The sequence below is a fragment of the Telopea speciosissima genome, chromosome 1, assembly GCF_018873765.1.
Source record: "Telopea speciosissima isolate NSW1024214 ecotype Mountain lineage chromosome 1, Tspe_v1, whole genome shotgun sequence".
Lineage (NCBI taxonomy): Eukaryota > Viridiplantae > Streptophyta > Magnoliopsida > Proteales > Proteaceae > Telopea > Telopea speciosissima.
Genome location: NC_057916.1, coordinates 31,055,770 through 31,082,727, shown reverse-complemented (window position 1 = coordinate 31,082,727; position 26,958 = coordinate 31,055,770). Strand labels below are relative to the sequence as shown.

General features: G+C 41.3%; 1 protein-coding gene across 1 annotated transcript in view; it reads left to right on the top strand.

The window, feature by feature from the left end:
* LOC122643026 overlaps positions 1–26,958 on the top strand; it is an 81,791-nt gene that overhangs the window by 17,223 nt on the left and 37,610 nt on the right. The window contains exons 4-5 of the mRNA XM_043836655.1: positions 9,566–9,822; positions 18,348–18,464. Coding sequence (XP_043692590.1) covers positions 9,566–9,822; positions 18,348–18,464 — 374 coding nt within the window. The remainder of the gene's footprint in view (positions 1–9,565; positions 9,823–18,347; positions 18,465–26,958) is intronic.

The following is a 26,958-nucleotide window of genomic DNA, read 5'->3' as shown; positions in this document are numbered from 1 at the left end:
TCATGAATTAAACCATAGTAGTACACTTTCATGTGGATTTTGATGTTATAGGGTATATATTATAGCATACTAAATGACATTAAAAATAGGGAAAATAAAAATAATACATGGTCGCCATGATTGCCATGGCAACAACATGGCGGGCGACTTGTCGACATATCGATTAGACACCCCTCCACCAACTGGGATCGCCGTGACGACGTTACAACTATGATTGTGATTCAGTTCCTTGGAATGGAGCGATCTCTTCCATAAAACCGAGAGCTCGTAGGGCTTATTCTGCAGATCAAAGAGTGATGTAATTCCCCATTCGTATTAAGTAGTAAATTATAGTATAGAACAGGGGTATTCTGGGACGACTACCACGACTACATGTGCATCTAGTGGAGTGGCTTGGAAGCAAGCTAGACAACTAATTTACTGTGGCTAGAACACCATCAATCATTATTTTTTGTATTAAAATATAACTGTTTGCTCAATGGCGATGAGAAGCACCATGGACTTGGCTTTCTTGGAGTTACAGTCACCAAAAGGGCCTAAATACTCTGGATGATATTTCCTTGCTATATTTAAGGAATTGTTTTGTTAGATGGGAAGTAAAGTGAAGTTGTGTAAACAAAATGGAAAGTATTGCGATCATTACAAAGAATATGTGTAGAAAGGATTAATAGGTTGCTAAAAGATTGTACTTAGATTGTTTGAGGGCAAAAGCAAAACCTTATTGACTTATGAGTCGAATCTGCAAGGAGAAATAACTAAGAAGATCCCTGATGCAGATACATCACCAAAAGAGGCTTATTTTGATGGGATTAAGTCTAGGGTTAGGTTATATACATGTTCGGCCTTTGATCCCATGGGTTTTTTGTGTAATAGGCCATTTTTATGGGCCTAAAATAAGGGTAATTAGGTTGCATATGGGATTAGTTGTTTTAGTTTCATACTTGCTTTTTATTTTGGTATTTTGTTCATAAATTGAACCGGTTCAACTAATGGTTCAATTTAAGTGATTTTAGTAGTTTTCTTTTAAGTGTTTAGTGGGGCTGGATTAGGATTCTGTTTTGAGTCTATTTCGGTTTCCTAGTCAGTTTAAGTTACCTAATAAGTTAAAGATTGGGTTAGGCCTTTCCTTTTTAGTGTAGGAGTCTCTTTTTTAATCTTTTATATACGGTTGTAAGGGGGGCAAATATTGAACACGAATTTTGATATTAATGAAAAGCTTTTGCTGCTCTTCTTCTCCATTGAAGATTTCTGTCTTGTGTTTGATCAAGGTTGGTGGGATCGGTGTTTGATCCGATTGACATCTTGTGGTGGGATTGGTGTTTGATCCAATCGACACCTTGCGGTGTGAAGCCTTGGTGGTTCTGTTGAAGCTTTCTTTCAATTCTTTGAAGATCTCCTTCAAGTTCAAGTTCAAGATCTGATTTTATTCAATTAAGTTCAAAGATTCAATTTTTATTCAAGTTTATCCTTCAAACAAGCTGCTGCCAGGCTAATTCTGCAACTACAGTGAGTTTGAAACGTTCCACATCCCCATAGTCTTCTTCTAATCCTCTACAACCCCAACCCTAGTTTTCCCCCCTTTTGTTTCTTAATTTTAATGTGTGTGGTCCAATAAACGTGCAAGCACAACATGAGTATGAAATATTTTGTCACATTCACTGATAATTACTTTCGGTATGAGCACATTTACCTAATGCAACGGCAGTCAGAAGCCTAAAGTTCAAGGAATTTCGTGCTGAGGTTGAGAGTCAATTAGGTAAACGTATCAAATACCTCAAATCATATCGATGAGGAGAGTATTTATTAGATTAGTTTAGGGACTACCTAAATCAGGATGGAATTACTTCTTAATTGAGTTCCTCAAGGACACCACAACAAAGTGGTAATGTGAGGTCTATTTACAGGTAAACTAACCCCATATAATTTCCCCAACACATGAAATCCCAGGCAACACACAATTCCTAACTGTATGGCAGATGCCAGATTAGGCTGCTAATCCAGAAATAGAAGGTATAACAAACAATATTAACCAGCCAACTGATGGCCCTGCAACTAAGATCTAGTTTAAGTCTGGATAAAATGGGATAGCCCTCCAAGTTTGGGTCTATTTTGGTGGCCAAATATAGAGATATATGTAGATTACAGAAATAGAAGGTAATCAGTTCCAGAACCAGTAATGGGAATGTCCTCTGAATCTGATTGAAGGCTAACCTTGGTTGGGTGAGTGTTTTGCTCCAAATTTGGCCCAATTCTGATGGACAGTTGCTGAGTCCTGAAGAGGGCTCGAAAACAGAAACTAAATTTCAAAAGAGAAGGTCAATGGGGAGAAACCCAGTCTGGGCAGCAACTGGTGAAGCCAAGCAGGGTCGATTGAAGGGCTAGATGTACTCCAAAGATGCTTCAAATATCACCTCAGTAGCTTCATTGGTTGATGAGTTCTAGGACCTTGAAGTTGTAGTAGGCTCTGAGAAGGAAACCAGAGCCGCAAGCAGGTAGAATGTGTTCTGATCAATGGTTGTGGCAGTAGCCTTGGATCTCCAGAGGATGACTTCTGCAGTTGATCAGTAGCTCAGTTTGAAAACTCAGTTGTTCTCAGCCACCTTGGTTTGTTGCAGATAACAGGGAAACGAAACAGAAAGTACGGGAGAAGAGAAGGGAGATTGAGTAGAAGAAGAAGAAGAAGATGGGGGGGGGGGGAGTTAGCTGTCTCAGCATGGGCATCTCACCCTTTTCAGCCTTTCTCAGGACAATAGTTGCACAAAGCAATCAATATTCAACTTCATTAAATCGTGGGGGATTCCCTTGGAGTCTATTACATTATATAGAACTTTGTTTCTAAAAGTAAAACAAGGACTGACTTGTTCTCTAAGTAACTCTAACTTAGTTGTTTGTTAAACAAATATTACAAAGACACAAATAGAAAGAAACAAAAATAGAAACTTCTAAATAAAAGCTAAGTCTACTTTCCAAATCTGAAATTAGAAACTAAGCAAAAATATAAAGTAGATGATATGCTGGATTATTTCTTCTCCATGCAATCTGGTCTTGGGCCCCACATCATCTTCTAGAAGCATCCCCACACAAGGTAGTATGGATGTGACACTGTTCATGTGAACAGTAACCTTTTTTTTTCCTTTCCCTGAATTCTATTTTGGTCCTTCTCTTCTTCATGCTTTGATCTAAATCATCGACACTCTGGAAGCCACTATCAGCATGATGTCCTAAACTAGGGCTCTATCTTATAAAGGATGTTGCACGCTAATGCCCAAATCTTCTACTCTCCCATACCTAAAAAATAATCCGACTTTGTAAGTCGTATATCGGGCCATTCTTTCTAACATATAAAAAATTAAAACTAAACTATTATGTCTATTTACTAATTCTTCCAAAAATTAAATCTGAAATTAGAAACTAAGCAAAAATATAAAGTAGATGATATGCTGGATTATTTCTTCTCCATGCAATCTGGTCTTGGGCCCCACATCATCTTCTAGAAGCATCCCCACACAAGGTAGTATGGCTGTGACACTGTTCATGTGAACAGTAACTTTTTTTTTTTTTTTTTTTTTCTTTCCCTGAAATCTATTTTGGTCCTTCTCTTCTTCATGCTTTGATCTAAATCATCGACACTCTGGAAGCCACTATCAGCATGATGTCCTAAACTAGGGCTCTATCTTATAAAGGATGTTGCACGCTAATGCCCAAATCTTCTACTCTCCCATACCTAAAAAATAATCTGACTTTGTAAGTCGTATATCGGGCCATTCTTTCTTACATATAAAAAATTAAAACTAAACTATTATGTCTATTTACTAATTATTCCAAAAATTAGGTTTGGGGAAACAACCATTAGCTTCAAGTTCCAATTACCCAAACCCTAGTTGTAGAAGGATTGGATGAGTATAAGAATGCAAAAAATTGGAAAGAAATCAAGTGATTTGGCCAAAACCTGCAAGTTTTTGGAAGAATACCAAGGAGTAGTGTCGGGACTTGCGAAACAAGGGGGTCTCGGTCGAAACCTGTCGAAATATGACGAGTTTCGATCGAAACCAGTCAATTATCTATATAGTTCGACCATGTTTCGACTTTGAAACATGGCCGAAATCTGTCGAAATGGTGTCAAAACTTGGACCAAGCCAGTATCAACCATTCGTTTCATTTCGGTTAGTGTCGAAGTTTCGACCGAAACTTAAAACCATGCTCATGGCTGAACCATCCTTGTTCCCCACCTTGGCGTGGTTTAAGCAGACCTCCTTGCTGCTGAGATACAGTGTTTTACATGCAAGGGGTTCAGACATTTTTCTGCTAACTGTCTTACTGTTGGTTGCTTTTGCTAATAAAGAAGAACCCATGGCTACTGCTTCAGAAGAACAACAGAGGAACGAGATAGTAATTTTAGAGGTAGAGCGTGAGTGAGAGTCTAGTGAGATCAACGATGATGATAGTGATGGAGAGCCGCACTATTGCTATGTTCTTCGTCCACTTCTGGCAACACATAAGGTATTTGATGAGGATGATTGGTGTTGCAACAATATATTCCAGACCAGAGTACGATGCAACGATAGTTTATGCACTACGGTAATCGACAGTAGTAGTTGTACCAACTTCATCTCTGTAGACACCGTTTGTAAGCTCGATTTGAAGACAAAGCCACATCCCAACCCCTACAAAGTTTCTTGGGTGAACAACACCAACCTAAAAATCAATGAACGATGTTTGGAGGGGGGAGCCAGCCACTGGCTCTTCCCAAATTCCCTTGACAAAATCAATGAACCCTGGGTGAAGCAACCACATTTGCTGGAACTTAAAGGCTGAGACTACACGGTTGCAAGCTGCTGAAAACGAGAGCCAAAGAGGAGCGTGGTCTGAGCATGTCCTGTTTAGATGTGCCACCTCACACCTGGGGAAAGCCCCCGACCATGCTGGATTCACCAAGAAACGATCCAATCTGGCCATGACTCTACCCGCACCTGAGCGGTTGTTCGCCCAAGTGAATATATTATTTGCATAGCCTGCATCCACTAGGCCCGCACCACTCACAAAGCTACCAAACTTGTCCAAAGATAACGACCAAGTAGGGCTGCCTCCTACTTTCTCCAGAGGGGACGCCACTGCATTGAAGTCCCCTCCCACTGACCATGGGAGAGTGATAGATCTAGAAAACCTAACAAGGCTCTCCCACACCTCCCTCCTCTCCACCACCGAGCAAAGCCCATGAGCAAATGTGATAACAAAAGTTCCTGCACTGACATCCACACACTACAGAGTCACAAACTGATGGTGCTCCTCCAACACAGTGATCTGCACCGAAGACCTCCAAAACACCCAAATACACTCACAAGTGTTCATCGAATCCATCCCAAGCCGCCTTAAAACCAAACGTGCCTTAGAGAGTTGTGCCTTTGGTTCTGCAACAGCCACAATGTCCACCTTATGCAGGTTTATTAAAGTTTTCAACTGTCTAATAGTAGGCTTATTCCCAATGCCATTAGTGTTCGAAAATAAACAACTCATTTAGGAACGTTCCGAGGGGAATCCAGCGATCTCATCGATCTAGTAACACGCCGTGAGGGTCCCTCTTTAGCCGGTCTCCCCCTTTTGCTCTTCTTTATTTTCTTTCTTTTGCAGACTTGCGCAGCGCTTAGAAAAAGCGCCTGAGAAGCCTGCCGCTTCCCTACGCGGGGGCCTGCCAGTACCGAGGCCGCATTATCCTCCCTAAGCCTGTCCAGCGTTTTGCGAATCCGATCTTCAATAGCTGCATTAAATAACTTAAAGCTTTCCAACAACGCCTCTCGGCTTAAAGAAGGTGTCTCAGCCAGGCAGGACACATGGGTGTCATCCTTGGCTCGAGCCACGTTGGCAGTCTTCAAAAAAAGGAGAATGTCCCTCGGTCAATGACTGCGAACAGCCCTCAGCTAAGGGGCCTACAGCCGCACCCTCAACAGCCTCAAAAGCAACCACATTCCACCCCAGAGCACCAGGCGCCTCTGGCGCAACCTCCCTGCTGTCACCAGCCTAAGCCGAAGACGTAATCCTCGTAGAAGAAACTTCTCCTTCTTCCAAAGGCTGTGATAGTACCTCGGTTTGAGAAAGAACAACAGTTTGAGACCTCTCCTGTTCCAAACCAGTCACCATGTCGCACATTTGTTCTGAAGGAGCAGCTAGACGCAAGGGCATGCCTGCAACATCATCGCAAAAGTCCTTGCCAGCTTCCAAGGCCGCAGCCGGGAGACCACCCGCGAGCACAGACGCACCAGCTGTCCCTTCGCTTGGACCCTGACAAGCCACCTGCACACCAGAGACCAAGCCCTGCCTCCCTGTAGATTTCCATCGCCCACAACGTAGAGTTACAGGCTGTCTGCGACCTATCGCATCAACCAACTCCCCAGCACCACACGAGGTCCCCTCTACTCTTGGAATAAAAACCCCATCACTATTTCGAACCCCAGGCTGTCCACCGGTAACAGGAGCCGCTGGGCAGGCTTGCGCAGGAGCCTCAAGCCCTTCGGTAGAGACGGGAGGCACAACACCTCCTTTCCTCCTAAGCAGCTTCCTACAGACCTCTTTTGAATGGCCGATCTTCGAGCAAGAAACACAGTAAGACGGCAGCCTTTCGTAGACTACCTTTTGATGAAATCCTTCAGAGCCACAACTCACCCACACCTTTGACGGCAGCACACTTCTTAGATCAACCTCAACACAGAACCTGGCTTCCACTGTACGAGAGCAATTGGCCGTTGCACCGTCAACCTTCAAAAACCTTGCAATCGTACCAGTAATTGAAACTCGAAAGTTTCCTTGATAAAAATTGATAGGGAGTCCTGGCAAAGACACCCAGACTGGAGCGAGAGGTGACTCCCAGCCAGAGACAAAACCAGACAACCATCGCATGAAGCGCAAAAGGAAGCCTTGGATGTGTACCTGCTCTTTCAGCCACGCCTTAACAAAGTCCGAAGGTGTCGAGAAGTGAAGGAGGACGTGTCTTGGATCCAAGGTCGAAATTGCGACATCTCCTTGAAGGAAGAGGTTCTTTAGAAGGTAGGCCTTGATCGCGTAGAGGGAAGGCCTGCCATAACTGCATTTAGCAGTTAGCGCAGACTCAAAAGCTTTCTCCGACCTCTCGACCTCTTCCCTGGTGAAGAAAACTGCAGGATCACCAAAGTGGGAGGAAGGCGTCTTGAATCTTGATCTTGACAGCAACGCGAGGAGGTGCCAAAGACTGCGACACCACAGCCGCAAAGGAGGCAGTGGTCCCACCATTGAGAGATCCTTGAAGGGGAGGATCAGGGGGGTGCTCCTCCCGAGAAGGAGGACCCGCCATAGCCTAAACTCTCGCAGAAACGACAAACCTACCGTGCGCCACCAGAGCCTAACGTGCGCACCCCCCCTCCTGAGAAGTTAACTTGATTTGGAACAGGGATGAAGGCATTAAGGAGAGATAAAAAGATTATTTCTACAACCTACTAAATGAAGAAATTTCGAGTTATAGTGTCCAGGAAAGTTGCAATACCCGTCAAGGCACTGCATGGCATAGATATATACGAAAAATTAGGGTGTCTAAAGTAAGGGAAGCTTTTAGGAGGATGAAAGTAGGTAAGGCACCAGGTCTAGATGGGGTTCCAATAGTGTGGAAGAGCTTAGCAATGTGCGGTTTTATTTTGGCTAACCAAACTGTTTAATAAGATTATGAGCACAAGGAAAATGCCCGATGAATGGAAGAGAAGCATTGTGGTTCCGATTTATAAAAAATAAAGGTGATATTCAGAGTTGTAATAACTATAGAGGCATAAAACTACTGAGTCATACACTCATACTATGAAATTATGGGGGAGAGTTATTGAATGTCGCCCGAGACAAGAAACTGCTATTACAGAGAGAACCAATTTGTTTTTTTTTCCAGGAAGATCCATGACAGAAGCTATTTATTTAAGAGACTCTGGGAAGATTAAGAGATTGCAAGAAGGTTCTCCATATGGTCTTTATTGAACTAGAAAAACTTATGACGTGGTCCTTAGAGAGTTAATTTGGTAAGTATTAGAGAAGAGTAGTATTTAAAGTAAATATGTGGACATAGTTAAAGATATGTATAATGGTGTGGTGACTAGTGTAAGAACTGTGGGGGGAGGTCAAGGTAGTGAATTCCCAATTATAATTGCATTACATTAACGATCAGCTTTAAGCCCTTATTTGTTTGTGCTTATCATAGATGATTTAACCAGAGACATTCAAGATCAGGACCATCAAGTTCCTTGTGCGTATGTTTTTTGCTAATGATATTGTTTTGGTGGATGAGACATAAGCAGGGGATTAATGCAAAGTTGGAGTTATGTAGATCAACTTTAGAATCAAAAGGTCTTAAGATAGGTAGAACTAAGATGGAATACATGGTGTGTAACTTTAGCGAGACTAAGGCGGTTCATGAGGTGGTGAATATTGATGAAAGGGAGATTCCACGAAGTGATTATTACAGATATATAGGCTCAATCGTAAATAAATAAGGTGATACAAAGGATGATGATGCCCAAAGGATTAAAATAGGATGGATGAAGTGGAGAGGTGCATCCAGAGTGTTGTATGATCGACATATTCCTTTAATGCTTAAAAGAAAATTTTATAGGATTGTCATACGACCGGTTATGATGTATGGTACGGAATGTTAGGCTGTTAAGAAGTATAATATAGATAAACTAAGTGTAGCGGAGATGAGGATGTTGAGGTGGATGGGTGGCAAAACTAGGAAGGATAATGTAAGGAATGATCATATTAGAGCTGGGTTGGGAGTAGCTCCAATTCATGGTAAGCTTTGAGAGAGTCGTTTGAGGTGGCATGACCATGTTTAGCGGAGGTCTTGGGATGCTCCAGTATGGATGAGTGATTTGATTCAGATTCAAGGAGTTAAAAGAGCCAGGGGCAGGCCTAAAATAACTCCGGGAGAAGTGGTGAGGAAAGACATGCATAACTTAGGCCTTGTATCAAGTTTGACCTCGAGTAGAGTTGTTTGAAGGGTAAGGATCCATGTAGCCGACCCCATGTAGTTGGGATAAGGCTGAGTTGTTGTTGATGTATACTTTATTTCGAAAAGAATCCTTCTGGTTGATAGATTTTTCTACAGCCAATATGATTCATTTTAGTAGAGTTTAAATAAGACTGTAAGGTTACACTACACCCCACAATTGAATAAATGGATTAAGGAGTGGTTTACCTATCTTGAGTAGAGATTGTAGCCTCCCCTCTCTTACCCCGCCCCAACGATTTGAATTTTATGCTTCTCTTCTTTCTTCTCCCTCTTCTCCTTTTCTTCCATTGATCTGACCCACCACCAGCAGATTCTCCAATTGATCTGCACCACCTTTGGTCCTGGTAGATTGTATTTCAATCATTCATATTTGACTTATTTTAAGGAGTTAAATTTCTATGGAAGATCTATTGAGGCTCTTTTTTTTTTTCGTGCTTTGCTTTCATATGCTTTTCTAGCTTGCTTTTTGATCCTTGTTATGGTTTGATTTCCTTCAATTATGATGTTCCAATGGTTTAATCAGCCGAAACCTTACCTTTACTTCTGCAGAAACAACCTGGACAAAATTGTATCAGAAGCCCTCAACTGATAAATCTAATTCTCGAGAGAGGAAATTGGAACTAGTGGTGCGACCTTCCTTTCCTCCTATCTATCGAGAAAGTCAAATACCTGATGCCAGTGCACTCTCAGGAGTGGTAGTAATCATTGCCAATGTTTGGAAGGTGGGAGATTTGGTTGATTGGTGGACTGATGGCTGTTATTGGTCAGCAAGGATAACTCGTGTACTAGGGAATGATAAGGTCCAGGTAATGTTTTCTGCCAGTTGGTTTACTTGTCTTCTTTAGTTTTGAGTATTTAACTTGAGGTTATGTCATCTTCTGAGTTGTTCAGTTCTAGTGGTGACGTTTTCTCAAAGCTGCATGTTGCTGGCAACTTGATAGTAAATGCAATTGCGCGTGTATCCAGTTGACTCATTGTGTATGTATGCAGTTGGAAAACACTGATGTCTTACCATTGATTGTTTTAAATTACAACATTAAAATATTTCCCAAATGACGTCAAGACATCCGCCCAGGCTTCCCTTCGTCTAATGTGTGTCAGTTTATGTGTATGTGTAGGTCAGCTTCTGTAGGTTAGGAATTGGGTTCTGCGAGCTTTTGTAGCCCCACTCACTTCTGTCTATTTCTTTGCTTCATTTGAATCCAAATTTCTATTTGTTCTGAAAAGTTAATGTATTAAAGTTAAAATGATGTTGCTTATGCAATGAGAAACTACATGAGTGGAGCAGGAATTGTGCAGTGACCCCAAGTGGCTAGGATTTCCTTGTTATACATGTGTTTGTCTGCATGTGAAGGTGCACTGTGCTGGTGTATGCATGCATGCATAGTGCTTTCTAATCCTACTATGTAGGAACTTAATTATATCCTTTCTCTAGACTAATAAAACCGACTGAAGAGTTTTCTGTTTCTCCCTCAACATTTGCATCAACTTAATAATTGCCGTTGGTTATTGACCATCCTGGCTTAAGATTATGATCTTCCGATCTCCATGTTTCTTAGTTACATCTTTGGTTAATCACTCCATTATTCCATAATGTATCTAACAAGCTTGTTTTGTGGTAGTTGTTGGAACTTTATGTGTCCTTTTTTCTTGTACCAAGGCTTTGTAAGTATATACGTTATTCTAAAAGGAGCTTCTTCCCTCCCATGCATTTTCACCCTCAATCCTCGGCCCACCTTTTGTTTTTGGAAAATGTATTAAAAAAATGGCAAAAGATTAAACTTGTGATTTTATTGTTGATTGTACTTTGTTTTTAGAGTATGAAAAAAGAAAAGAAAACACAATATTTCCTCTCTTTTTTTCAAGAAACCCAGAAACCCCAACAAATTATCTCTTATATTAAGATGCTTCTCTCTGTCTGTCGTGCGCATGTGCAAGGTTCTAAATCTTGATTTTGAGGCCAGTTTCAAGTTTCAACCAGCCAAAATCGAGATATGCCAGGTTTTGACCATATCTCGGTCAAAATCTGGTAATTTCTCCTGGCCAACTCAAAACCTTAGTTTCGAGGCCCAGAAGTTTTTTTGCCCTAATTTTTGTGCTGCCTATTTTTGACATTTTGAACCCAATCAATGCAATAGTTTCGCATAAACAACACTCGATGGTACTTGTGGTTTTGACCCAAGTTTGATAGTAGATACTGTTTTTGAAAATGGTGTGGTTTTGACCCAAATTTTGTAGTATATACTGTTCTTGAAAATGGTATCGAACCAGAATCATCCCTTATTTATGCCAAATATCATATTTTCTTATTTCATTTATTATAGATATTATTCATAAATAAGCACATGCCTCCATTTGAATCCAATAAAAATATTTAGAAAATAAAATTCCAAAAGGATAACAAGTCAACCCCCAGTTGAATAACAGAAACTCGATTTTCGGTGGTAGGTGAAATTTTCATCTTTAAAATGCTAGGTTATTTCCTAAGTCTAAAAATTTTGCAAATCTTGTCATGATAGAGCATCACTAAAAACCAAAACAACGACAAAATATCATTTGTTTTGATATCTAAAAATGTATTTTCATTCAGAGCAATTTTGACCGCATTTGCGCACACCAAATAAGATTTGATTGGAACATTACTTTTTCAATATAAATCAGATTTAATCAATCTTCCTTAGTGTTAAAAGAAAGGAGATGAGTTCTTCTTTCTTTTTTGAATACCTTCCTTGCGTATGTAGAAGACTGACTCCATTCAATTTCTAAAAAGGATTACTAATCCTTAACTTTTCGAGGAATCCTTCATCAATGGTTGTGAATGATTGACTTTTTCAATCTTTTCAAAATACGGCAAAAGGAAGGAAAATCCATGGACCGACCCCATCGTCTCCACCTCGTAGGAACTACGAGATCTCCCCAAGGATGCCTTCGGCATCTATGGGTCACGGACCGACCATAAAACCTTGTTCAATAAGTGGAACACATTAGCTGTCTGCTCTCAGGTTCCAAGATTGCTTAAATCTGATTTATATTGAAAGAGTAATTTTCCGGTCAAACCTTATTTGGTGTGCGTGAATGCTGTCAAAATCACTCTGAATGCAAATCAATTTTTTGATATCAAAACAAATGTTTATCTTGCTGCTTTGGTTTTTTGTGATGTTCTATCATGACTAGATTTATGGAATTTTTAGATTTGACAAAAACCCAAGCATTTGAAAGTTGAAAATTTCTTCTACCGCCGAAAATCCGGTTTCTGTTATTCAACTGGGGGGTTGACTTCTAATCCTTTTGGAATTTTATTTTCTAAATATTTTTATTGGATTCAAATGGGGGAATTTGCTTATTTATGAATAATTTCTAAAGTATATGAAATAATAAATATAAAAATATTTACTTAAATGATATTTCACATAAATAATATGGTTCAACCAGGTTTAGGTTGAAATTCCCAGGTTTCATCAAGTTTTGATGGGGTTAAATGAATTTATATAGGTGGTTCAAGCCAAAATTTGCAAAATTACCGAAATATGGCCAAAACACGTTAATCCTGGTCAAAACTAGGTAGGTAGTGGTATCTCATTAAGGTTTCGTCTCTGTTTCTTGCGAAACTGAGATGCAATTTCGACTGAAATTTAGAACCAAGGTTGCTTTTTAGTGCTCACCTCACAAATTAGGGAACTCTTTGTTCCGTCTTTCCACGCCTCTACCACTTGCTCTTTCTTATCTCTCCGATAGACCCCTAAAAGCTCACTCCCGTACACCAGTGTCATCTCTCTCTCTCTTACACACACACACACACACACGTACACGCGCATCCGCACACATAAACATACATATAGGATTTACAAAATAATCCTCCTCTCTCCTACATAAACAATCTCCTCCCACCCAAAACCCCAAATTTCTCGTCTCCTAGTGGCCCATGTCATCTAACTCTTTCTATTCTCTCCCCCATGCATAGCATTTATTTGGTTAGATATTATGTTGATTGCCAAGAGAATATTCTTTTTATGCTTTGGTTCCCTTTTACCTCAAAGTCAATAAATTCATGCATCATTGATATTTTTTTTTTGGGTGAATATGCATCATTGATATTAGCTAGGCATTGAGCGTATTGAGCCGAAACTTCAAACAGAACCAGGGTTCTCTGCACATTCATGCACGCCACGGTGCGTTGATGATGTTTGTCATTTTCCTTTCATAATTGTGTAGATGAATCTCTTGCCCCTAACGATCTCTCTCCCCTTCACCCAACTCTCTTGCCCAACGATCTTTTGACAGGTGCGAGTAAAGATTCTAGTCCAAAAGCGTAGGATTAGATTAGCATCATGGAATATTGGATCCTTAACGAGTAAGAGTCTAGAGTTGATAGATGTTATGAGGAGAAGAAGGATTAGTATTGCCTATATTCAAGAGACTAGATGGAAGAGTGAAAAAGCTAAGGTGTTGGATGACTTTAAACTTTGGTATACGGGAGATCAAAGTAATAGAAGTGGAGTTGGCATAGTTGTGGTCAAAGATCTAAAGAATGATGTGGTGGATGTTAAAAGATTTGGAGGTAGGATTCTATCCATTAAGCTTGTGTTGGAGAAAGAGGTTGTCAATATAATTAGCGCTTACGCACCCCAAGTAGGATTGGATGACAGTAGTAAACTACAATTTTGGAACACATGGATGGATTAGTGAAAGGTTTTAGTCAAGGAGAAAAGATTATTATAGGGGGTGATTTGAATGGACATGTTGGGAGAGATCGTATTGTAGAAAGAGGTCAATTTAATTAGCGTTTACACACCCCAAATAGGATTGGATGAAAGTAGTTAGTTCCAACTTGGGAACACAAGGATGGATTAGTAAAAGCTTTTAGTCAAAGAGAAAAGGTTATTATAGGGGGTGATCTGAATAGAAATGTTGGGAGAGACCGTAGAGGCTATGAAGGCATATATGGAGCCTATGGATTTGGAGAGAGGAATGAGGGAGTATTTCAGTTTTAGATTTTGCGGTAGCTTATGATTTATCCATTGTTAACTGTTTTTTTTGAAAAGAGAGGAGCATTTAGTTATCTACAAAATTGGGTATCGTATGAGGCAAAAAGATTTCTTCCTAACCAAAAGGTTTGACGGATTGTTTTGTAAGGACTGTAAGGTTATACACTTATACCTAGGGAGAGCCTAACCACTCAACATAGATTTGTGGTCTTGGATATGTGCCTTATTTTGCAGAAACGTAAGATAGGGGAGCCTATTTGCCCTAAGATAAAGTGGTGGAGCTTAAAAGGAGAGTCATTGAATTCATTTACTGATAAAGTGGTTAAACAAGGAAAGTAGGACTTGATGGAGACTAATGCGATGTGGAACGAGATGACAGCTTGTATTAAGAAGGTTGCTAAAGAGGTTCTAGGGGAATCGAAAGATATACACCATGCCCCTAGAGAGAGTTGGTGGTGGGATGATGAGGTCCAAGTAGCCATTAAGACTAAGAAAGCTAGTTTTAAGATATGGCAAAGGACTAAAGTGGTGGATGATCTAAAAAAGTATAAATTTGCTAGAGACGAAGCTAAGAAGATCCTGGGGAAAGTAAGGGTGAAGAAATGTGAATATCTTTTTAATAATCGGAACATAAAGGAAGGGGAAAAAGCTATCTATGAGATAGTTAAAATGAGAGAAAAGAAGAGTAGAGCTTTCGACCATGTTAGATGTATTAAAAGTGATGATGGTAGAGTTCTAATAATGGATGAGGATATTAAGGAGAGATTGAAAGAGTATATCTACAGCCTACTTTATGAAGACTTTTCCAGTCATAGGGTCCCAAAGGTTTGCATTACTCATCTTGACACCACTTGGCGTAGATATATAAGCAAGATTAGGGTGTCTGAAGTAAAAGAAGGTTTAAGAAAGATGAAAGTAGGCAAGGCACTAGACCTAGATGGGGTCCCTAAGAAGTGTGGGAGAGCTTAGGAATCTAGGGTATATCTGGGTTACAAAGCTGTTTAACAAGATTATAACCACAAAGAACATGCCAGATGAATGGAGGAGAAGCATTGTTGTCCCGATTTACAAAATAAAGGTGATATTCGGAGCTGCAATAACCATAGATGCATAAAACTAATGAGTCATACAATGAAGTTATGGGAGAGGGTTATTGAAACCCTCTTGAGAAAGGAAACTACTATTTCAGAGAACCAATTTTATTTTATGCCAAGGAGATCCACGATGGAAGTTATTTTCTTGATTAGGAAACTCATGGAAAGAGAGGGCAAGAAGGATCTCCATATGATCTTTATTAACCTAGAAACCTACGACAGAGTCCCTAGTGAGTTTATCTGGCAAGTATTAGAGAAGAGAAGTGTTTAAAGTAAATATGTGGACATAGTTATAAATATGCTTGATAGTGTGTGACTAGTGTAAGAAATGTGGGGGGTCAAGGTAGTGAATTCCCAATTTCAATTGGGTTACATCAAGGATCAGCCTTAAGCCCTTATTTATTTGCGCTTATCATTGATGATTTATACAAGATGAAGTTCCTTGGTGTATGCTTTTTGCTGATGATATTGTTTTGGTGGATGAGACATAAGTAGGGATTAATGCCAAGTTTGAGTTCTTTAGATCAACCTTAGAATCAAAGGGTCTTAAGATAAGTAGAACTAAGATGGAATACATACGGTTCATGAGGTGGTGAATATTGATGAGAGGGAGATTCCACAAAGTGATTATTATAGATATATAGGCTCAATCGTAAATAAATAAGGTGATATAGAGGATGATGTTGCTCAAAGGATTAAAAAATAGGATGGATGAAGTGGAGAGGTGCGTCCGGAGTGCTGTGTGATCGGGCATATTCCTTTAAAGCTTAAAGGAAAGTTTGATAGGACTGTCATACGACTGGCTATGATGTATGGTGCAGAATGTTGGGCTGTTAAGGAGCATTGTACAGATAAACTAAGTGTAGCGGAGATGAGGATGTTGAGATGGATGTGTGGCAAAGCTAAGAAGCATAATGTAAGGGACGACCATGTTAGAGCTGGGTTGGGAGTAGCTCCGATTCATGATAAGCTTCGAGAGAGTTGTTTGAGGTACCATGGCCATGTTCAACGGAGGCCTTGGGATGCTTTGGTATGGAGGAGTAATTTTATTCGGATTGAAGGAACTAAAAGAGCCAGGGGCAGGCCTGAAATTACCGTAGGAGAAGTGATGAAGAAAGACATGCTTTGCTTAGGCCTTGTATCATGTATGACTTCGAATAGAGCTGATTGGGCAGCAAGGACCCATGTGGCTGACCCCATCTAGTTGGGATGAGGCTTTGTTGTTGTTGTTGGTTAATTAGGAAGAGAATGCGTCCCTCTTTACCAGGGTTTGACTTCGTGGTCAATTTGACCCGTCAGACCGAAACATATAAAGGTGTTTTGGTGCCCTTTTTGGGGTGGTGGAAAGTCAATCCCTTGGTCTTCTTATATTGCAACTTTATTGGTCTTTACATTTGTGGAGAAGCCAATCCTGGTCTGAAGGGATAATGGGAGTTTGGGATTTCAGAAGGGACTTTCCCGAAATTTGACTTATAAGAATTGATATGGATGTAGTGGATGGAAAAATTTGTTGACGTCCGAACATTCTAGATGGCTCAGTGCAGAAGTAGCATAGTTATGATTGTCTAATTGGGCCAATCAGGACTTGGAAGACTTTATTTTGACTCATGGTTGTGCTCTATGGACCTTGGGCTTCTTATTTTTGGGTTTATTGATGTAATGACTAATGAGGCTCTTTTATATGCCCATATTTGGGGTTTTAATTTTTTACACGAGATTAAGTATATCATTATAAGAGTGTATGAGTTCCATGTGCTGTAGTTTAATCTAGAAGGAGTCCTTTTTAGTTAAGTATTTTATGTGTTATTTTAGTCAGTAGTATGTTGTTTGGAGTCTTCTATAACAAGTATTTGCATAGTTTAAGTTAGTTTTTGTTTAGGTAACTTGAAGGGATAGTTGTTTATTTGGTTTAAGAGTCCAAAAGTCAGTTTATTTGGTCTTTATAAATAGGGTTGTAATCCTGCCTGAATTTATGGAATGGAAAACTAGTTTTATTTAGTTAATATTGAGGTTGTTGCCTCTCTCTTTTCCCCTCATCTTTGTGATTCCCTTTCTTCCTTGCTAGCCGTCTTTACCTTCTATCTTGAAAGAAAACCTACCACCAGCAGATCCTCTGATCGATCTTCATTAGGAAGATCCATGAGGTGTTACTTAAGCTGGTAAGGGAACCAATATGAAGTTGGGGTTGAAATTGATGGAAGCTATAAATTGATAGTAATCAGAATTATTGTGTGTGCGTGGGAAGGGGGGTTAAATATTCGTGTGTTTTGCATGTATGTTACTGCAGATAGGACACAATACATTCAGAGTGAGGAAAACAAGAACAGTAGTTTGTAGCTTTTATGGTTAGCGTTATATGTTTGACCCTTGTTTCTTTTGTTTCTCCAATTCCTTTATTCTTTGGACCTTGATCCTCTATCTTGAGATGGTCATTTATATTAAAGCTGGTTTCAGGGTCTCACTTCTTGTTGTTAATTGCTCTTCATGCTTCACGTACTGAAATATGGATTTTATGTAATACTGGTGGACTGAACAGGAAAACTATGAATGCCTGGACATAAGTCAGTTGGATTTCTCATCTGAAAGGGGGTGGAAAAGTTATATATATTGGCTGTTTCTCACCTCAAATCCACGATCACTAGGTCACAACCACCTCTGCTTCGCGGAAAGGCTGTTTCCCAATTCGAACCCACTACCATTAGGTCACAGTGGAGCAACCTTGCAGTTGCGCCAAGGTCTGCCCTTTGGAGCTAAAAAAAAGACTATTCGTGATAAATCTTCTAGCATTATGGAATTACTGAAGGAATTTAGACGACTTTCTAATTTTTCTATTGTCTTGCTATTGCTTTGAAGAATTTTAAATAAGTGGGCTATCATGACTCATAAGGGGAAGTGAGGTTTGGAGGTTCTCTCATCTCACACTAATAAAGAACCTCAGAATTAATACGCTTCCCATTAATAGGTTCCTCTCTCTTATATCAAGCCCTGAAATTATGAGGCTGATTGCCTGGCTTGTATTCCCCCTGCTTCATATCGTTTCTGTTTACTCCTTTAATCATCTCTTTTTCCTCAATTTGCCTCTTCAAAAGGAACAAAATGTTCTTTTCTTGAAGGAGATGCATATATTGATGTGAGGGGACACAACTTCTTAAAACCATCCCTAAAGTTTACAAAATAAGTGCTTATATTTGAAATTGATGATTGTAAATTGTACCTCTCTTCTTTTGTAGTTATAATCCTAATTGTTTACAGGTAGAGTTGCCAAAACCCCCGCTTGGTGAAGGAAAAACTTATGAAGCTTTCTGCAAAGACTTGCGTCCATCATTGAATTGGTCTCCAGAACAGGGATGGACAGTCCCTGTTTCTACGGTAGCTTTCCATATTGCCCTTATTGTTTAAATTGGTTTATTTTACTTATTTACTAAGGGTGAAGCCAATGCTTTTAGTTCTCTGTTATCCTGATATTTTCCTTCATGCGAATCACTAACAGTCACTGTTTCAGAAGTCTGAATATGCCATAATATTCCAGTCACTAATATAATTCTTTTAAGTTTTTGTTATTTGTTTGATATCAAATCCTTTTGATAATCTAAGAGTCTTTTCGTGCAGAGTGATGCAAAAAGAAGAGAAAACAATGTGAGAGAGTCAATAAACAACTGAACTAACAGTAGGAAGGAACAAATCTGAAAGTACGATTTCTTTCTTTTTTGGTAAAGAGTAGTTTACTGAGGATAAGCATGTGTACAAGCAGTGACATCTGCCAACTACAGTCGGCAAAGCCAAAGAGTGGAATCCGGCCAATCAGTCCTACACACGATGGACAGGGCCTTCCTAGCCAGGGCATCCGCAACAGAATTCAGTGCCTGTGGAAAACAAGTAAATGAAACACTATGGAAAAAAGAGCATAAAAGGTTCACATCTCGCAGAATTGCTACTGACTCTAGTGGTGGCAGCTTGCTTGATCCTCTGAGGAACTCAATCACCTCTTTGTTGTCTGCTTCAATTCGAAGGTTGTCATAGCCAGCCGCCAGTGCAAATGATAAGGCACTCCTAATGGCCAGTGCTTCCCCTTGCATAGGCGAGTCGAAGTGGTGTGGAAGCGAGCTGGCTGAGACTTGCCGACCCTGCTGGTCTCTAAAGATAAAACCCAGCCCACCTTTGGTTTTCCCTCGGGGCAAGACAGCATCACAATTCACCTTGAGATAGCCAGATGGTGGGGGTCTCCACATAGCTGGTGTATGTCGCCCAACAGTGTGATCTCCGGTCATCCGAGCACCTCCACCCACTGGTATGGAAGAGAACTCCTGAAATGCCTTATCAGCAGCAATTATCACTTCTTCAGGCTTCCAGTCCTTAGAGTTAAAGACCAAATCATTGCGCACGCGCCAGAGATACCAGCAAATGAAAGAGGCTCTGGATAGGGCTTGAGTTGCAAGCTTCTTGTCACTCCAAAACAGACCATCTCCAGCTACACAACCACTCCTAGATTTGAGGCTCAAGGAGAGGTGGAGGGGAATACGAGAGCTGACTGCCAAACCATACTACCTGCGCAAACGGACATCCGAAAAGAATATGATCAGCAGATTCGTCAATATCCAGCCCACATCTTCTACAATTGGTCTCCACTGCAATACGTCGAGACACTAGGTTCTCCCCTGTTGCAAGCCCCTTTGCGCAGCACCTCCAGAGAAAAGTCCTGATCTTAGGAAGAGTTTTGATGGCCCAGATTCTCTTCCATACTGAGTCAGGAATTTGCTCCCAATGATGGACTCGCGAGGATGAAGCACTAGCTATCACTGTAGAATGAGACAGATTTGAGAGCAAATTGTAGGCTGATTTTACAGAGAAAGCACCATCTTTCGAAACACCCCAGCATTGCTTATCAATGCATGGGAAGAGACTCAATTGGATATTGAGAATGGCATCTCGGTTTTCCTGTGTGAACCACTTCTGTAAGAGATCTACCTTCCACGAGTGTGAAACAGGGTCAATCAAATCAGCGACCATTGTTAACCCACAGTCCACTGGGCGAACCTGGGTAACCTTAAACCGAGGAAGGGATGGCACCCTAGGATCCGACCAGATATGAATAGATCCTCCGTCACCAACCTGCTATACTAGACCTGCTTTCAATGTGTTCCTCCCTTCCAGAAGACTCCTCCAACCCCAAGAAGGGTTATTTCCTAGTCTCGCCTCAAGGAAAGACGAATTTGGGAAGTAGATAGACTTAAGAAACTGAGCCCAATAGGAGTCTGGTGCTGACCACATCCTCCAAGCTGCCTTTGCCAAAAGAGCCTGATTCTGCAGTGTAGAGTCACGAAACCCTAGGCCCCCCTTCTCCTTCGACCTACAAAGTCTGGCCCAGGAGATCCAATGTAATTTAGGCCCTCCTTCAGATTCACCCCAATAGAAATTAGATGCTGCCCTCCTAATATCCTCATGATGCGACACTGGCAACTTAAAATGAAGTCCGGCATAGTTTGACATTGGAGCAATAGCTGACTTGAGAAGAATCTCTTTGCCTGCATGTGAGAGGTATTTCTCCTTCCATCCCTTCAACTTCCTGATAGTGCGATCCTTCACATCTTGAAACAGTTGCTTTTTATTTGCCCTAAAGACCGTCGGCAGCCCTAGGTACTTAGATGGGCTGGCACCATAAGTGATTTTGGGTACACGTGAAAACTAGCGCTGGAACTTCAGGTGTGTATTTGGGCTAAACACCAGGCTGGATTACTGCAGATTAATCGATTGGCCAGTTGCTCTGCAATATAGGTCGAGGCATTGTTTGAGAGCGGTGACTTCTTGTAACTTCACCTGAGAGAAGAGCAGGCAGTCATCTGCAAAAAGCAAATGGCTGATAGAGGGCCCTCTGTGCCGAACTTTGATGCCATGAATAACTCCCCGTGCCTCAACATTTTGTATCACTGCAGTTAACGCTTGGGAGCACATGATAAAAATTGCAGGAGAAATGGGAACCCCTTGTCTAGTACCCCGAGTGGGAGTAATAGACCCCTTAATACAACCGTTAATCAACAGATTATAGGATACTGAATTAATGCAAATCATCAATAAATGCACCCAGTGAGGGCGAAAACCAAGCTTGAGGAGCATACCTTCCACAAACCGCCACTCAAGCCTATCATATGCCTTCCGAATGTCCAGTTTCAAAGGAATAAACTTGGACTTTCCTTTCTTGTGCTTCCTGATGTAGTGGAAAATTTCATGCGCCACCATCACATTATCAGAGATAAGCCAGTCAGGAACGAATGCCGATTGATTGGGTGCTATAATCTGATGCAGCGCTCCATGCAGGCGGTTAGCTACAATCTTCGTAATCACCATAAGAATAACATTGCATAGACTGATTGGCCGGAATTGATCTGCAGTTTCCGGGTTGGCCACTTTAGGGATAAGACATGAGGGTGCGGTTCATTTCTTGTGGGAGAGTACCCGTTGCAAAAAAATCAGCTACAAGACTGAATAAGTCATCCTTCACCATCTCCCAAAACTTCTGAAAGTAGACTGGTGGGAACCCATCCGGTCCAGGAGACTTTAGGGAGGACATTTCATGAAGGGCTGATCGGACTTCATCCATAGTTGGCGCCTGGCAAAGCAAGTCATTTAGTGCATCAGAGACAACCTGTTGCACCGTATCAAGTACCTGAGTGAGAGCCTCCATATCCACAGGTTCAGACTCATAAATGGTTTTAAAGTGAGAGCATAAAATATCAGCCACCTCCCCCTCGGATGAGGACCACTCTCCATCAGGCCGTTGCAGTATCAGAATTCTATTGGATTGCCGACGCTGGATAGTAGAGAGGTGGAAGAAGGCTGTGTTTTTGTCCCCACATTGAAGCCAGCTGACCCTTGATTTTTGCCGCCACATGTCCTCCTCTTTTTCCAATTCTAGGTCAAGGAGGCGTTGAATTTCAGATTCCTGCAGCTGAGAGAAGTCGGACATAGGGAGACCTTGCACATATTCAAGGTCAGCCTTGAGTCTCCGAATGTTCTTCTAGATTTCGCCAAAAACCCTCTTATTCCATCTTTTGAAAATTCTTTGGCTATTTCTTAGTTTCTCCACCACTCTGGTAGCAGGTGAACCTGTAGGAGGGATTGCCCAGCCCTTCGCGGCTGCATTGCTGCAATCGTCATGTTTCAGCCACATTGACTTGAAGCGAAAGGGTCTACGCCCTTTAAACCAACCACCCAGCGTATCTACCACAATTGGGCAATGATCCGAAGCTACTGCGTAACTGAAGCATCAGGAAATACTTGCCGCCACTCTGGGTTGCACAAAGCTCAATCAAGCCTGATCCTTATATTCTCATTGTCAGCCCTTATGTTATTCCATGTGAACATTGGACCATTAAAGCCCAAATCAAGGAAGTTGCAAGAATTGATAAAGTTCCTGAAAACATCGCACTCATGCGAAGCTTGTTGTGTTCCTCCAGCCTTCTCTTGCCAGGAGAGATGGGAGTTAAAATCTCCAAAACACAACCAACTTCCGTGCCTTGCCCCACCAAGACCAATTATCGCGTCCCAAACACTATGCCTTCGATGTCGGAGGGGATGGGTCATCCCTAACTAACTTATTGTAAGTAAGGAAGGTATTTGTGCTATTCTATCCACATCAATGACCAATTAGACTTTTATGCAAGAACATTTTATCCTGGACCCTTCCACAAGAGGAGGGCCTCCTGCCATTCCTTCAGGTGCAACAGTTAGCCTAGCACTAATTTACCCATGATGTCATGTGACATCATTCTATAATTACATTAAGGTAATAAGTACAAAATTCTGGTTAAAAACAATTTTAAAAATTAGTTTTAAAAGCTGATTTTACATTAAAAGACCAAACATGCCTTAAGTAACTTAACCACTACAAGGAGTTTCATTGCTGCCCGTGGGGTTGTTGTCTCCCAGCCACCACGGGGTTCTGCTCTAAAAATGTAGTAGAGAAGAGTCCGGTTCCAAGGAAGTCATCACAATGTCCTCTGAATGTCCAGAGGGTTCCTCATCCAAACGGGGACGTTTAGGTGGTTGGGCGGGTCGGGTTGAGAGGATGCTCCAATCAGAGGTGGATGGGCCGTAGTGGAGACATGGGATTCTGAGGGGGAGGGACATGGAAAGGAGTGCTCATGTGAATTTACCAAGGTAGATGATGCAAATGATGTGGCACTTGACATGGCAGAAGTTGGGGACCATGTGGCGGACATCCCAAGCAGCTGAGACAATCCAAATGCCTTGCATGGCAACAGGCTCAGAACTAGACTAGGTCACGTTGCTTATTGTCTCTTTTAGTTGTTTTTATTTCAGTTCTCATTATGATTCTTATTTTGGATTGGTCACTTGTAATAAGATCTCAGGCCTTAGGATCTTCAGGGTAGATAATGTAGAAGTAGTTCAAGTAAGAACCACTCTACAGTAGGATCGATGATAGGTTGCAGCAAAACACCAAACACTTAATTGATTGGAAAATAACATAAGAAAAGGGTAGAAGAAGATGGATAGAAAGATAGGGTTGGACTTTCTCTGTCCTGGGTCTCTCACCCACTACTATCTCAGTTGTTGAACAGGGGATTTTCTCCCATAACCGATTGCAAGCAATGGCTTTAAAGTTTCATTCAATACTTCATTCTCAAGCTCTTACAAAGGCTGGCTGCCTATTTAATGACTTAGGCTAGCTTACAAAAATAGAAAGTAAAAATTAGCAACTACTAAAACCTAGCAACTAATGACAATAGGAACCGATTGAAAATAGAAACTAGCTGAAATTAGAAACTACTAAAGGCTTTATAATTCAGCCTTCTAAACATGCAAGAATAATCAAATTAGTAAGTAATAAATTAGAAACTAAGCTACTAGGATTTGACTGGTCAAAGGGCAGTTGCTGGAAATTTCGAGCAGCTCTTTTTGGGTCTTCTAGAAACTCTGCTGGGCTGGCTCAGCCTGGTCTTGCTAGGCTGGCTTGAGCTGGTCCAATCCTGGCCCAATAAACTTTTCGATGAGGCTGTGACATTGTTCATGTGAACAGTGTTTTGGTCTTTTCTTCTTCATGTTTTGATCTACATCACTTTCTCATCCTCTGAAGCTTCCTTTGCAGCTCTTGGCATATCAGATGATTGCCCCTTGATCATCCAAGTTTTGCCCTATGTTTCTTGGGGCCCAAACCTTTCAAATTCTTTGACATGTGGGCCACTCATCTAAACTTCCTTTGTGTCGTGCGGGATGTTGGGAGATATCAATTCCTTGCCAGCTGTCTCCTCTAGCGGCTCTTGCTCATAAACTGAGAGAAGTGAAGACCTCCTTTAAAGGCTGGAATTCATCCACTTTTGGCAATGTGGGTGAGGCTGTTCGTGATTGTAGACGTGACCTTGAAGCGATCTAGATGTGGCTGAAAAGTGACATGATGAATTTTACCTTGATGAATGAGGAAAAAATGCTAGCATCAAAGCTTAGAGACTTGCTTGGCAGAGAGGAAAGCTTCTATCGGCAAAAAGCTTGGATTTCCCAGTTGCAGCTTGGAGATGCTAACACAACCTTCTTTCATAGGTCTGTGAAAGCCAATCAAAATGCCGCCTCCACCAATCACTTGAACAGCAGTTCCGGCCAGGTCTTAGAGGATATGGAGTCAATTAAATATGAAGTGGTCAACTACTTCAAAGTGGTATTTTGTCCCTTATACCTTCCAGTCTGAACTCCTCCCCCAAATGGCATTTTTCTTAAAACTCTTGACGAGGTATCCTCCTCTATGCTTGCCTTTATTCAATCTGACGATGAGATCAATTGTACTATCGAGGCCCACAAGGCCGGTAAGGCACTGGGGCTGGACGGGTTCAGTATGGGATTCTTTATTGTGGCTTGTGATATCATCAATGTTGAGCTTGTAAATGCCATTTTCAGTTTCTTCGTTGATCGGAGGCAAATTGCGAAAGTCAATCAGATGTTCATCCTACTTATTCCAAAAATGGAAGGAGCTAATGCGATTTAGGAGTTCAGGCCCATCGGTCTTTGCAATCTTCTCTACAAGTTTGTGGCCAAGATCCTTGCAAATAGGTTGAAGAGGGTGACAGCCGAATTGGTCAATCCCAACCAATGGAAAGGGAGCCCGTAGGGCTCGAAACTCTGATTCTTACTCATAGAGCCGCTCCCCTATCATTGTGTGTGGTTCTCCAAGCAGCGCCCTCCTGCTTGTGTGTGTGGGGCCCAGGCTCCTACTCGCATTCGTTTGTGCAGGGAAGTGCTTGTTTGTGCTTGTCTGCCTCCCATTTTTAATCCATTGCTTAAATTTGATATATATTAAAGGAGTTATGTTTCGGTTAAACCTTATTTGGTGTGCGCGAATGCTGTTTAAAATCGCTCTGAATGGAAATAAAGTTTTAGACACCAAAATAAAAGATTATTTTGCTGCTTTTTTGGTTTTTTTAGTGATGTTCTATCACAATTAGAGTTATGAAATTTTAAGATTTGAGAAAACCTTAGCATTTGAAAGGTGAAAATCTCACCTCCAACCGAAAATTTAGTTTTGTTCTTGAACTGTGGGGGTTGACTTTTTATCCTTTTGGAATTTTATTTTTTAACTATTTTTATTGGATTCAAATTGAGGGTATTTGCTTATTTATAAATAATATCTTAAATTAAACCATTTACTTAAATGATGTTTGGCATATATCAGTGCCAAACCTGGTTTGATAGCATTTCTAGCCCGGGTTTCATCAAGTTTCGATGGGGATAAGTGAATTTATATAGGTGGTTCAAGTGTTCAACCAGGTTGTCGAAACTTGTGAAATGTCTAAAATTAAGTCGAAACATGTCGAAACCAGATACAAAGTCGTATTGCACTTGGATTTCGTCTCGGCTTGTTGTGAAACCGAGATATCTCGATCGAAATGAACCATGCTTAGGAAGAACTTCAACTTTAGAAAACAATGCTATTATCTTATGTTGGGAAATTAGAACTTGTCAGGTCAGTGATGCCTGTTACTACAAGAAGTTCCTTCACACCAATAGCTAGGACTTTGTGTGCAAGTCAAGATCTGAGGGAGGGCTTAGCATATGGCGTGTCAAAGAGGTTTGCAAAGTGGGCATGATAAAGCTCATTTTGGAAGATCTCTACCAGGCACCCGTGCATTTTGACCAAATGGATATGTGATAGGTATCTCAATAAAAGATTCGATTTGGACTGTTTCGTGCTTCCCAGACTCTTCCTTGGGGTGAAAACAGATGATGAAATTCATGCCCCCTAGTGAGGGATGTGATCATTTTTGCATTGGCGATGGGGCATCTACTTTCTTTTGCCTCGACAACTGGCACCCTCATGTTGTTCTCCACTCCTATGGTGATCAGATCTGGTGAGATACAGGAGCTGATTGTATGGCATTAGTTTCTTCGATCCTCATTAATGGAGCTTGATTTCCTGGACCGGCCCTCTCTCCCCTTCTTCAAGTACTTGGGCTGCTCTCCCTCCCCAAAGAAGGAGCCCCCGCAGTAGTGGTGATCTGGTCATGTGGGGGGAGGGCGCTTCCTCTAGGAGTTTTTCATCTGCCTCCGCCTGAGACTTCATCCATTCGAGGAGTCTAGTGGTTGCATGGGCCAAAGTGGTTTTGTTTGTGAAGAACATTCCAAATGCATAGTTTCATCATCTGGCAGACTCTCTCTCAAGTGTTGCGAACCATGACATTGCTTCAAGCTAGATCAATTGTGGCTTCAGATGCATGTGTTCTCTGCTGGAACGGTTTGGAGTCGGTAGACCACTGTTACACACTCACACCCCGGCCCGGTTAATAAGGGCATGGTGTGACTGAATGCCAATTGACACCGAATCAATCCTCCAGGATCACAAGTGCAGTACTCCCATTCACAG